Source organism: Plectropomus leopardus, chromosome 21 (genome assembly GCF_008729295.1).
Source record: "Plectropomus leopardus isolate mb chromosome 21, YSFRI_Pleo_2.0, whole genome shotgun sequence".
NCBI lineage: Eukaryota > Metazoa > Chordata > Actinopteri > Perciformes > Serranidae > Plectropomus > Plectropomus leopardus.
In genome coordinates, this window is record NC_056483.1 from 25,064,664 (window position 1) to 25,077,780 (window position 13,117).

Below are 13,117 nucleotides of genomic sequence, written 5' to 3' on the forward strand. Positions count from 1 at the left end.
GCCAATAATGCCAAATTATTGTAGAAAATCTTGTACTTTTGGTAAGTCTTCACTTTGATGAATGGTGAAGTAAACTCAGTTTATAATAACATAAACTTGATGAGTAATTCTATAAATTATATCAGTCCAAGTTGTCCTATTGCTGCAGCCACAGTCAACAAGGAGGGAGGCTTATCCTTTCTGTGCAGCTTGATGCATTTCCTGCATTCCCAGTGAATCTTTGACGTGTTCTCATTAGGGCAATTATATTTTTATTAAAATTATATTCTTTGCACAATTTGAGGGTTAATGGAAACCTGGTTACTGTTGATGAATGCCTCTGTGTTCATTGTCCCCACTAAGTGGTCAGGTAGGTGGGAGTCCTGCATATTTAGCCATTTTTACAAAGAAGAATGCTAAACCAAAGATGCAGAATAATCAGTTAGTGGATGGATGAATGAAAATGCAAGACAATCAAGATTCTCAAGTATAAATACAAAAATTAGCATTATTCCAGTGTGGATGCTGGCTTAACATTTAGACAGGACTGAGTTAAATACAAGTTTGAGATAAATATGACAAACCTGGGAAAATGCATTATTATCATGTAGGTGGGGAAAAAAAGAAAAGAAAAAACAAACAAAAAAAACAAAACAATGTGCTTCTCGGGTTAGTTCTTAGGTTTTTTTTTATTTTGATCATTTAAAAAATCTATAAATATGCTTTATAAAAAAAAAAAAAACATGTCCAGCTGAAAAGACGAGTTGTTTGAAGTGAATTGTAAGAAACCTTTATCTTACAGTCTTCACTGGTCCAGCATTTGGCCAACATTTCAGTTAACATCCCCAATTAAAAGAAGACTTTACTGTACATTTTGAAGCCCAGCCACTGGGCAGAGAGCACTGTGTGATCAAATCCACAGTGACAAACAGGATGGTGTCCTCCTTCAGAGTGTCCCATGTGCTAGGAGACCAGCAGCTGCAGGAGTCTGGACACCACCAACACATTCAGGCTGTTTCCAAGAACTTTGTACTGCTGCCTGGTCGTGATCTGCTCTGGAAAGGCTGCAAAAGATATTTAATTACATTAGGAAGAGACATAAACACTTGAGCATGTAATTCATAAAAAAATATAAAAAATGCTCAATATCATCTTTGAAGGAAAAAAAGATGAATAGAAATCCCACGCTGGGATGCTGTTTAAAATGTGAACAAAATCATAATGCAATGATGTGCAAATTTGTTTAGGCCTACATTCGGTTGAATACAGTACAGAGACAAGATATTCAGTGTTCACACTGATATACTGTTTTTCTAAATTTGATGCCTGCAACACGTTCCTAGAGGAGGGCTGACAGGAGACAGACCTTCATTTAGCCTGAGCTAGCAGATTTTTCACTTACAGAAGCTCGGAGGGAAGCCCATGAGGTTAGCAACTTCTCTGGGAGTAAAATAACGCAGCTTCAGTCTCATCAGCCTCTGCAGTTTCTCCTCTTCAGAGCACTGGTCCAGAGCTTTAAACACACTCTCCATCTGCAGTGCACACACAGAAAATCCTTCAACACACTGACATTAAACATGTCTTTGTTGTGACGCTCAGTGGGAACCATTTAACTGCTGGTCACAGCTACGCCGGCTGTCTCCAGGTCAAAACAAGACACTCTAATACCTTTTGAAAAACACTTTCAGTGATATTTAAGACCGAAGTCGGGATAGAAATATGTACCAATAGTGAAAATATCATACTCAACTTGAAGCCTGCAGACCAAATCTGGCCCATAAAAGGGTGGCGGGGGCCCTCAACCATTTTTTTAAATCACAATAGATATATTCACACTGGGAATTGTTTTTTGTACTTTTAGTATAAATAAGGTGCCAGAATGCATAAAATAACATCAAAACAGAGCTTGTTTATCAAAAAAAGTGTCAGTGGAGGATCCCCCCCGCCCCGACAGAGGTCCTAGCTAAGCCCCATAGAGTTGTTCGACAATCCTAAAAAAATCCTAAAATCCAAGAAATGTCCTAAAATCCTAGAAACTTCCTAAAATTCTATAAATGTCCCAAAATCCTAGAAGCATTTTGAAATCTTAGAAACATGTATGGGGGGCTGTCCTGTCGTTTTACAAATGAGGCCCCCATGCAAAGCAAGCTGGGTATCTCTGCTGTACTCTGTCCATGTAAACGCACTAATGTCTGTTTAAAATGAACAGTAAAGTAAAATGACACAGAGGATACTCACCAGTGGTCAAATGCAACTAATTAAATTAACTCAAGTACTGTGTGTAGGTACAATGACTTGAACTCAATCAAGCATCTCTGCAGAGACCTGAAAAGGGCCTGCCAATGACAGTCCTGACCCAACCTGATGGAGCTTGAGAGGATCTGCAGAGAAATATCCAGGTGCGCAAAGTTTGTTGTGTCAAACCCACAAAGAATTGAGGCTGTAATCGCTGTTCTTCAGCTAAGCACTGAATGCAGCATCTGGATGCTTATGCCAATGTGATATTACAGTCTTTACTTACTAAATTTGAAAAAAAAAAGTTCTGAAATCCTGTTTTTACTTTGTCGTTAAGGGTACTGAGTGCAGACTGATGAGGGAAAATAAACTGAGGCTAGTTTAGCGTAACACTGCGACATAACCAAATAAAAAAAGTAAAGGGGTCTGAATATTTCCTGAATGCACCTTTAATTCAAGGTACAAGGTAACTTTATTGTCGTTTTTCTTAAATGTAAAAAGAAATGGAATTTAAGGTGATCCTAAATCCTGGTGATCCTTATTCTGATAAAACTGCCAAACCCAAGCTGCTGATGATCAGCATGATGACAGCACTGAACTACTGCTGCTTCCCAGACATGTTTTCAAGCTGAATGTTACTGCTGCTGCTGGACAGACTAGATGCATTAAGACACTTTAAATTTCCCGCTAGGATCATAGATTTTAAATTGTGATGACACCACAGGTTTTAAATAACCTGTCTTGCCTCCAGGAAAGTTTTACAAATAAAAAAACTCAAAAATTTAGAATAGAAGATTCATGATTGAGCTTGTTTTCAGTTGGGGGCGTCCTGTCAACTGTGTAACAGATGTCTCTATAATGCTGGTCAATGGGGAAAATGCATTTTTGGCTTTGGGGCTTTTCATGTTGCAATACTGCAAGTGGCCACTGGGAAAAACTGAGAAGCAGGCTCTCAGCATCAGTACTGAGCCGGATCAAGGCTGGGACTGGGTGTAAATGGGCATTTTTTTAAATACACAAAGGAGACTTCTCCATTTCTAGTAGAACCGTTTTTGTATAAACATGGCCTAAAAATGAAGAGATTCCCCTCAGACTTTGTCCTTGGCTTTTCCATCCTGTTGATGCCTGGACTGGAATAAAAACCTACCGCCCTCTCTCTTCTTCTTCTTCTATCTTTTAAGTATTATTAAAGAAATATTTCATTTATGGTTTATCAATTAATGTGTAACAGTAAAAGTATGGCTTTGTTCAAAATAATAAACCAACGTGCACAAATCTGTGTGGAGGCATTGTGCAGGTTTACATATTTTCTTATACTTCATTTTGTTATGCTGATACACATATGCTTATGTCTCGCAAAAATAATTACATAAACAATAAAAAAAAAAAAAAAACTACCTCTGTGTCCATGCAGCACTGCAGCACAGAGCCAGTTCCCTCAACATAGCGCCCATAGCTGTTGATGAAACACATTAAACATATAACAGTGGGATACCGGACCAACATTGCAATCAACCAATCACAGCCTTCTGACATCATCAGTGTGCTGCTTCTGTCAAGTTAGCACAATACATCCATGGTAATAACTAAGTGGGTTCTGCTCACAAGTTAGAAACATGCAAGAATATTAGCAAGTTAGCTTGTTAACTAAGTATGCTATGCTAACACGTGGGCTTTCCAGTGTATATAAAGCCTGCTAGACTGGACTGGATTTCAAACATTTAACTGGCATTAGGTAAATGGTTGAGGATCAACATTTTCAGTCCATCACTGAGTCTCTGAGGATTGATGTCTCATTTGCACTCAGAATGTTATTCGTGTGCAGAGCTGAAGTGAAGCTGGAGACAGTGAGATGAAGAGGACTCACCCTTTGGTGAAGCACACAGACCTCCTGCACGTGGGCCGAACAATGTCCAGCAGCAGAGCGTACCGCAGCAAGGTTTTAGGAGGGAGGAGATAGTGTTCCAGGTTTGCTTCCAACTGTGGTTCCAGGAAGTCTTGGATCCGCCTGACAGACAGATTGCTGTTCTGACTCGTCTTCCTCTGGGCATCCTCTGCTGTCTCCAGTTTATAGAGGACAGGACCCCCTTGCAGCTCCTCCTCTGGTGGACAGATATCTTGGTGAGGAGGATTCAAGACTGTGGGCTGCTCAGGGGAATCATTCGCAGCAAGATGTGGGAAGGCATCTAAAATCTAAAATTATTAAAAGCATGATTTACACATGAGTAGTAATGTAGGCTCCTAAAATCATCCAGTACCCAACAAACTTGGTTTCGTCAAGGAATCACTTCACCCAAACTACAGAAAAACATTGCACGGTGACAAACTCTTTGGTACAATAGTTTACAGCCTGGTCTATTGGTTATTCAAAGTCACTGCTTGATTTAAAAAATATATTTAACATTCAGTGAGCAGCACAACTTAAATTCAATTCCCTCCTATGAAAGACAGGTGGAGGCAAAAATCTTAAAAACCAGGACAAATAAGCCAAACGTAGGTGAGTTTCCATTATTTGATTTGCACAAAACTTAAATAATATTTTCCAAATGTGTATAAAACACAATTGTGAGATTGCATTGCATTTCCACTTAGTGATGTTCTGCAACTTCTTCTCTCATGATAATATCCCAGTAACCATGGTGATGGATGTTCAAACATTAGCAGCTTTATTTCTATTGCAGCCACAACACTAGCCGTCATTATTTTCAATCCAAGGTCATGTAGGCATGTTAAGGAGCAATAATGGAAAGGAAAGCTCCTTATACATGGGAACAGCCATGTATGAGGGATTTCTGGGAGCTGATAGTCCACAATTTCACAGAGGAATTGTGAATTCAAAACCTCCAGATGACCTGCTATACCTGCAATAACAGCTCATGTGGCCCCTGCTGCTTCATGAGGAAGCCTGTTCCCACTGACAAGCAGGGGCAGTTGTGGCTTGGAGGTAGAGCGGGTCGTACTCTAATTGGAAGGTCAGCGATTCGATCCCCGGCTCCTCCAGGCAACATATCGAAGTATTCTTGGGCAAGATACTAAAATTTTTCTCAGTGCTGTGTCATTGGATTGAGTGTGCGTGTGTGTGAATGATTACTGAGTAGCAGGTGGCACCTTGTACGGTAGCCTTGGCCACCAATGTGTGAATGTGTGTGTGTGAGTGTGTGAATGTGACTTGTAGTGTAAAAGTGCTTTAAGTGGTCAAAAAGACTAGAAAAGCACTATACAAGTACAGTCCATTTACCATTTACACAGCCATAAGATCACGTGACCTAGAAAAGCCCAAAAAGTGTTCCCATTGTATTTTTGTAAAACATGGCTATTTTTCAATCACCTGAAATACCACTTCATGTGAGCGCAAAAACTTTTTCAAAAACGACATGTTTCCGGTAGTCGTATATTACATTTGCAATTTCAATTTGCGCAATTTAAGGGTTAATGGAAACCCACCTCCAGAAAGCTCAAACTAAACCATTTTTCTGGCACATCTTATGACAGCTTGTCAAACAAGCCTCACCTTTGAACTCTGGCTGCAGAAGTTTTCTGCAGAAATCTTTGCGATCAGGAAATAGCGCAGTCTGGAATTTGGGATCCCAACCTGGATTCATGAGCAGAACAGTGATATTATTATAACTGAGAGTGCGGATGTTAATTTATGAATAAATGTATTCTCCTTACACTTGTGGGTGAGATCATGAGCTCCTGGAAAGAGTATCCACATTCTGTCAGTGTTTTCACCAAACGCTCCCTGGAGACCAGAAACATGAGGACAGATTACCACTCTACTGAAATGTCTTCACCTGACCACAACAACATGAATGAATCCAAATCATAGCTGAGGAATGGAAAACCTGATATAGTGATTAAATATGCAACAAAAATCACACTTATTAATTATAAATCAGCAAAGTTTATAATTTTCAGTTTATCATTTCAGATAAACTTTTCAATCTGTCAAGAAGATACACACTTTTATTTTCTCCTGTTTAGATAGCTGTAATTCCCTTTACACATGCCTCAGTTAGACTGCTCTAAGTCCATTACCACTGGATTAAAATGCAGCTGCAAGACCGCTAACGAGGACGAGATCTCTTATCCGTCCCCCATTCCAACTGCAAAACAAAAGGTGATCATGCATTTGCTGTTTTATCTCCAACCCTCTGGAACAATCTTCCCCAGTCCATCAGATCTGCTGAATCCTTTAAAACATCTACTCAAAAAAAAAAACACCTCTATAGCCAAGCCTTCCTATAGAGCAACTACAAGCGTTATGTTTTTGTTTGTTTGTTTTGGTCTTGTCTGTCCCTCATTGTACAGTCTTCCAAAACTAGATTCAGTCAGTCATTCATTCACTCATTTATTTTAAGTGTACAGTGAGAACAGATGGGGGACTAGCGAGAGAACTGAGTCTTCTTTCAAATGGCCTAACAATGTCAACACAGAAAGGACCTAGTCCCTTTTCTGTTGGTCCACTTTTTGGTCCACTTGAAGAGGACTGAGCTTTTTCTAAAGAGGACTATATGTGAAAACACTCTAAATTTCAGCTTTATGTTACATTGGCCACAAAATGTTGATATGAAATCACTTTAGTGTCATTACAAAAGCATGGCACACATCCCAGCAGCATAACAAACTTATTTATTCCTTTATTTATGTTATTTATGTTGTGTTAAATTGTCAATGCGGTTGTGGGAGGGACGGGTTTATGCCACTGAACCGCTGGTGGAATAACATCAGCCACTTCTCCATCTTGGCATCACTCCTTAAGTGTCAGTGGCAGGACAAAAAAGAATTTGCAGGATTTCAATCCTCCCTGTCTACTGTACATGTGGCTGCTTACTGACATGGTGACCTTTCAGGCCTTTTGATCCCCCCCTTGTTGTCTCCATGGTTACCTGGCAGAGGAGCACTCAAAGCCTTTCACATTCTCCAGCAGGATGAAACGAGGCCGCTTGCTCAGCCTGGACACACACCGTCACGTGTCAGGACACATGTAAGGGAAGAGAGGACGATACACAGATTTCACACTGGTTTTAAATGAGAACCTGGAACAGATACAACCTGCATGCTCTCAAAGAAAACCATCTTGGGCTTTAAAACGTTGATATAAATGCAGCTCTTGAGGCAAGAAAATTGTGCTCTTTTATATTGTATTTTCAATCTGAAAATCATTTTTTCATTCAGGCTGAGCGGAGGGAGACAAAAAGCAAAATGTGGAGATTAAAGACCTTGGCAGTAACTACCACTTGGTAATTATGCACCACTATGCAATTAATACATATTTATATTTTGCCTTAGTATTATGTCTATTCACTTTTTGTTCCCCTGTTTATAATTTGTGTCTTGTCCTGTGTCTGTCGTGAGAGTGAATGGATTGAATGCGTATAGTTCAGGGTGGGCGGGTAGGTGTGTTGACGGGTTGTTTTGGGTTGGGATAGGTAAAAAGAGAACTGGCTCTATTAACTTGTTATAGAACTACTGTTCACTGTAAGTACTAAGCTCCTGCTTGTTCTATGCAAAATCCAATAAAGAAAGTTTGGATAAAGACCTTGGCAGGAGATCGAGGATGTAGAGGAAGCTCTTGGTTCTGGAGTCAGCGATGTCACCCTGAAGTCCTAACCTGCATAGATAGACAGCATGATTTCACTCCTAAAACAGTTTGAAAAACACACAAACCACAGAACGTGAGACAGGGGAGGAATAAAATGGTAAAGTACATCAGAAAGCAAAAAAAGGAGAAAATGGAACAGAAGAGTTCAACACTGCTGGTCAAAGAGCAAACTGAACCTGAGCTCATCCCTAGCAGGAGACATGTTTGACCCTATAGAGTCCGTCTTCAGGACATCACAGTTACTGTTTTTAAAGCCCTGACAAAGACCTGCAGTGGACGAAACATGTTGGCATTTTTTTTAATGATTTCGCCACTACAATAAAGGCTTTTTAACGTAATTCCTCCTCATTTTTCATGTTTTTCACATGTTTTGGAGTGCCTCGATTTCCTTCCTGTTTACCTTGTTGGTTCTTGTTTTCCATGAACATCCGACACAAGGTTTTTACCTAAGCTTGAGTCTGCAGAACAACTACTCATCCCTCTTCTTTTCTAAGACTATTATTATTATTTTCAGGTGATTATAAACTAACAAAAACATATTTCGCGTACAGGACAACGTACATTATTCCATTCTCCCAAACAATGTGCTTAAACCATGTTTGATTTGATCTGATTCTATTTTAGTTTAGTTTAGCTGCATGAAGCAAAAAGTGAACTGTAAGTAAGCTACAAAAAATGTAAGAAAAAAGATGGAATAATTAAGCATAATGAATTCAATATTAGGATTATTTCCTTTGAATTTTTTTTTTTAAAGATGATGAGTACTTTGATGATATACTTTGTCATATGTGTACACCGTGGTGATATCTGGGAGAATACTGGCCATGTTTTGTTTTGTAGAACAGATGGTGAAGCTGGTCGACCTGTCAAACTGAACCTCTAAAATCCACCTGTTACTCACAATATAAACAAACAAGAAAGGAACAAGTAAACTGCACTCCAAAGGTCTGTGCGTTGGCGCTCCTCTGTGATCACACTGCAGCTGAAACATGAGGCGTACCTGGTGAAAGGCTGACATGGAGGGCTCATCAACATCATGTCAAAAGATAATTTATTGAAGTCATCTAGAGTTATGCCCTGAAAGAAAAAAACAAGAGAAAACTTTTTCAGAAGTAATTACATTGCAGTTTCAAATTCAGCCCAGTCTATGAATCTGTAGACGTGATGGTGTTTAACCCTTTGAAACCTGGAGCAACATCACTTCTCCTGTGCTGCATTTACATGCAACCTTTGAATCCCAAGCACACTGGTGTTTCTTTGGAAAACTAGGGAGAAAAAGGCAACAGGCAAAGAGGCAAGAAAGGCCCCGCAAACTGCAAAAAAAATGTATTTAGAAAATGATTCAAAATATGCTTGGAAAAAATGCAGAGAAATCTGTATTTGTAATTATCATAACTGATTATTGAAGATAACTAGCATTATTATTAAGTACTTTTTTCAAGTCATTTTAAATTTGGGTTTTTCCTTTCCTTTTTCTTTTTTTGTGGCAATTTTTGGGTTATTTTCTTGTACTTTATACAAATGTCTTGATGATTTTGTGTTCATTTCTTCTCTTCTCTTCTCTTGCCTTATTCCCATGTTTTTGAAATGTCCCTCCAATTGCAAGAAATAAGTATATTTAACTATAACTATATTTCTAATTGTCATAATCATATATTTTAAATTATGTTACAGGATACTTTAAGCAGAAAATTTAAGCAGTTTTTTATTGAGGTTTTTTTATTGAGGTTTTTTTCCCTTTTTGCCTGCCCATTTGTTGTTTGTGTCATTTTTCTCCAAATTAATTTCCCAGTTTATTTATTTATTTATTTTTAAATATGTATTAGTTTCTTGCTAATTTCTGCAATCAGGCCAGTTTGTTCAAGTTTCAAAGGGTTAAACAAAGTTGGGTCCCATCATCTTCATTCTTCCTGGTAAGGGTCACATCTCCTCACATATGACAGTGAGTATGATCAGTCTGTGGCAGAGTGACGGCTGTCCTGAGCTGTCCAGAGATCGAAATCACTGCTCTGTTCAGATGCCTGCAGTCACAGCTGCACCCTCCACAGTCACCCACCTCGATGGTTTTGTTCCAGAGGGCTGTGTCAGGGAAGTTGTGCCTGTAGATCTGATTGGCTGTGGTGTTAATGTCGACGGCAGCCACCACCTGGGCAGGTATACCACTCTCTAGAGGGTAATAAATAAACAACAATAACAAATCAATTTAAAAATACAACAATAACAAATACATTTTTTTCTTTAAATTTATGGAGAGACAGAGAGAGAGAGAGAGAGAGAGAGAGAGAGAGAGAGAGAGAGAGAGAGAGAGAGAGAGTTTCTTAACATATCTGAAGTTACAGCTGCACAGAGAAGGCCCCTGCATAAAACTAACCTAACTCACCACTCCACCAGAGTTTCTGTAACCATTGTCCAGCTCTTTTCAGTTGTAAATAACATGTGACATTTTCCCACTGAAAACACTTAAATAAGAGTTATTAAAGTTATAAAGCTGTTGACAGGACAGCTTTATAAAAAGCGTGAATTTTTAATCCAAATAGGGTTTATTATTTCAAGTTTTCTTGAGCCCAGAAAAGTGATTTTTAATTATTTTTTCTAGTTTTTGCATGTATGTATTTATTTGGTATTTTTTTCTCTGTACTGTTCTTTAAAAAGAAAGAAAAAGACAATATACTATATTAATCCCCAAGGATAAATTCTAACTTTCCACTCTGTTGTCATTTATATGTTCCAGACACAGGCCCCAAATACCCACACATGCACAAACAGGACCTGTACACATGCACTGACTGGAGAGATGTCAGAGCGAGGGGGCATGCATACATAGACAGCGACCAGTCCACATTCCATATTTAGTCCAGAAGGGGACTTGAACCCTCAGGTTCCCAAGTTAAGGCCCTATTGACTGAGCTACTGCCACCCCCAAGGCATTGTTACTGACACCTTGTGCATCATATTTGTAGATCTGCTAGGATCTGTAGAGTCAGCATGTGCACAGAAATAGTCCCCTTTTTTGCTGCAGCCAAACACATTATAATAATATTTGTGGTGACACTGAACCATCAGCTGCAGATCCTCACACTAAATAAACCAACCTTTGCCCATGTAGCTCCGCAGGACATAAGGTCCTAATTATTCAGTGTGTGCATTAACGCTAACAGTCAATCAACAGATCACAACAAGAATAACACAGCAAATCTTACGTAATATAGTGCATATTATTATTATTTTGCATCTTCATGTCCATGCTGCCATGGATTATAGGTGATTTCTGCAGCTGAAGGACTGTGTCAGCCAACAGGAGGTCTGCCTCAGGCTCTTCGTGGGCTTGATGAACTTGGATTTGGACAGCTCGGGACTCGAGTCTGTTATATCCGCGAGTCTGTAAGGACCTTAAACTTTCAGCATTTGGATCCAATCAGCCTGTCTGGCTGTTCTGGTGTTGAGCTCCCAGCAGTCCCCTTCAGTCAGAAACAGACAGTGTGCTGGAGATCTCTCAGTCTGTCTCTGACTGCTGATGTGCACAGCCAGTTCCACATAAAAAAAACAGACCAGCTCAAACCAGCGTGTGGCAGATAGATCATCTTACCTTTCAAAGCATAATGCATCCCTCCTATCCCACTGTACAGCTCGAGCACCCGTACACTCTCCATCACGGAACGTGGCTGCTCTCACTTCCTCTTCTTTCTCATGTTTGGCGAGTTTGTCAAACATTGAAATGGCGCATAACCGCCACCTGCTGGTGTGGAGACTGCACTGAGAGTCTCCACCCACTTCAGTTAAACTGCAGTTTATTTGCTCACAGTTAAGAACTACATAAAATCCAGATTATAAAAAGAGGTCAAGAAGCCAGAGCTTTATACAAACGGACCCCTCTAAACTCGAAAACAAATCAAAAAACAAAAATATAATATATATTTATAAGCTCTTGATAACATGTAGGCTTACTTTATCATTCCATATGTGTACACCGTGATTATATCTGAAGGAATACTGACTGTGTTTTGTTTTGTAAATCTGAAGATGAAGCTGATCCACCTGTCTAGTATTACATGAATGAATCTGTACAAAGACATACAAAGAAATCGCTAAAGCATGATGGTATAAAAGAAGGTAAACACATATATCTGATTAATATTTCTGTCATACACTGAGAGAATGATACGTTTCCTGAAAGAAAAAAACAAACAGAGGCCTCATCAGAGGATGAGAGAGAGAGAGTTGAGAGGATAAATCTAAGAATATTATAAAGTTAATTAACAAGAAACATTTACAATCTACATTGTAGTTTGATTGACACATTTTTATTTTGATAAATGCATATCTATATGTATGCATATATATCATTATTATATACATATATGTCATGATGATGTTTACTTGTCCTGAACAACGTGAGAGAGTTGAGCTCCCTGATTCAGCTGTGTCTCAGTGTGATGCCGCAGCCTGCTGGTTTTGGGAGCTCTTATTTTGACACGGAGGTGTGGCTCAACACATCGAGGAACAGGAAGTATCCTATTATGGAAGAGTGGCTAACAACATAAACTTCCTGTAGGGTGTCAGCTCGACGCGAAGTGTCTCTCAGGAATTTAAAAGCTTAAATACTCCACTTTTTCATTCCCAACATTTTGGCACGGTACCGGTAAGTGTCTCCGGTGGCGTTGGCATAGCTCCGTCACTTTGTCCTGTCTCTTACCATGTGTTTGTGTGCGTGTGTTTGTTGTTAGCTTGTCTCATAGACCGTTACCGTGTAACCACTAAAGACGACTTTTCTAGCTAACTGACACGCTGTTACTTTCTGTATGGATGTCTCCAGGTACAAACATGTCCAAGTCTTTGAAGAAGATAGTGGAGGAGAGTCGGGACAAGAACGTCCCCGAGGTGGAGATGTGCGACAGAGGCATTTCAAACATGCTGGACATCCCGGGACTGTGTAAGACATGTCTTCTGTCTCACCACACAACTGTTAAAGCCCTGCTATATAAAGCTCGGTGAGGTTAGCTCAGGCTTCAGCTGCGGCTACGTGACAAATATGAGTCTGAACGGAGCCGATAACCGGAGCGGTGATGACGTCACTGCAGCCTCCCGTCTGCGGTGTAAGGGGAGAGAAAAACCCAAACCAAAAAAACCCTTGAGTCTAACCGTTATCCTGCTGCTAACCATCACACTATGAGTAAAAATACAAAGAAAACATAGAAAGAATGAGACTTGTTTCCAGCAGCTCGCAGTGTGGGCCACTTGCAGAGAACACCAGTCTAACAGTGGGAACACACATATGGCTGATATGTCTAAAAAATCCTA

General features: G+C 39.6%; 2 protein-coding genes across 2 annotated transcripts in view; one reads left to right on the top strand and one right to left on the bottom strand.

Moving 5' to 3' along the window:
• Nucleotides 1-654: 654 nt before the first annotated feature.
• On the bottom strand, nt 655-11,503 carry trdmt1 (tRNA aspartic acid methyltransferase 1). Its single transcript, XM_042510406.1, has 11 exons — nt 11,406-11,503; nt 9,876-9,985; nt 8,820-8,896; nt 7,757-7,828; nt 7,104-7,169; nt 5,887-5,956; nt 5,726-5,806; nt 4,082-4,407; nt 3,613-3,670; nt 1,382-1,511; nt 655-1,043 (listed from the first exon to the last, which is right to left on the bottom strand). Exons 1-11 carry the CDS (start codon nt 11,467-11,469, stop codon nt 943-945), a joined length of 1,155 nt encoding a protein of 384 aa, XP_042366340.1. The 5' UTR covers nt 11,470-11,503; the 3' UTR covers nt 655-942.
• Nucleotides 11,504-12,350: 847 nt separating this feature from the next.
• Nucleotides 12,351-13,117, top strand: part of rsu1 (Ras suppressor protein 1) — a 44,648-nt gene continuing 43,881 nt past the window's right edge. Inside the window, exons 1-2 of the mRNA XM_042510622.1 lie at nt 12,351-12,458; nt 12,633-12,749. Coding sequence (XP_042366556.1) covers nt 12,641-12,749 — 109 coding nt within the window. The 5' untranslated portion in view covers nt 12,351-12,458; nt 12,633-12,640. The remainder of the gene's footprint in view (nt 12,459-12,632; nt 12,750-13,117) is intronic.

Coding starts and splice junctions, on each gene's coding strand:
- trdmt1 (XM_042510406.1), bottom strand. CDS start 11,469: ATGGAGAGTGTACGGGTGCTCGAGCTGTACAGTGGGATAGGAGGGATG. Junction 5,957..7,103: donor TTTGAGTGCTCCTCTGCCAG/GTAACCATGGAG, acceptor TCTGGTCTCCAG/GGAGCGTTTGGTGAAAACAC. Junction 1,512..3,612: donor AGTGCTGCATGGACACAGAG/GTAGTTTTTTTT, acceptor TGTGCACTGCAG/ATGGAGAGTGTGTTTAAAGC.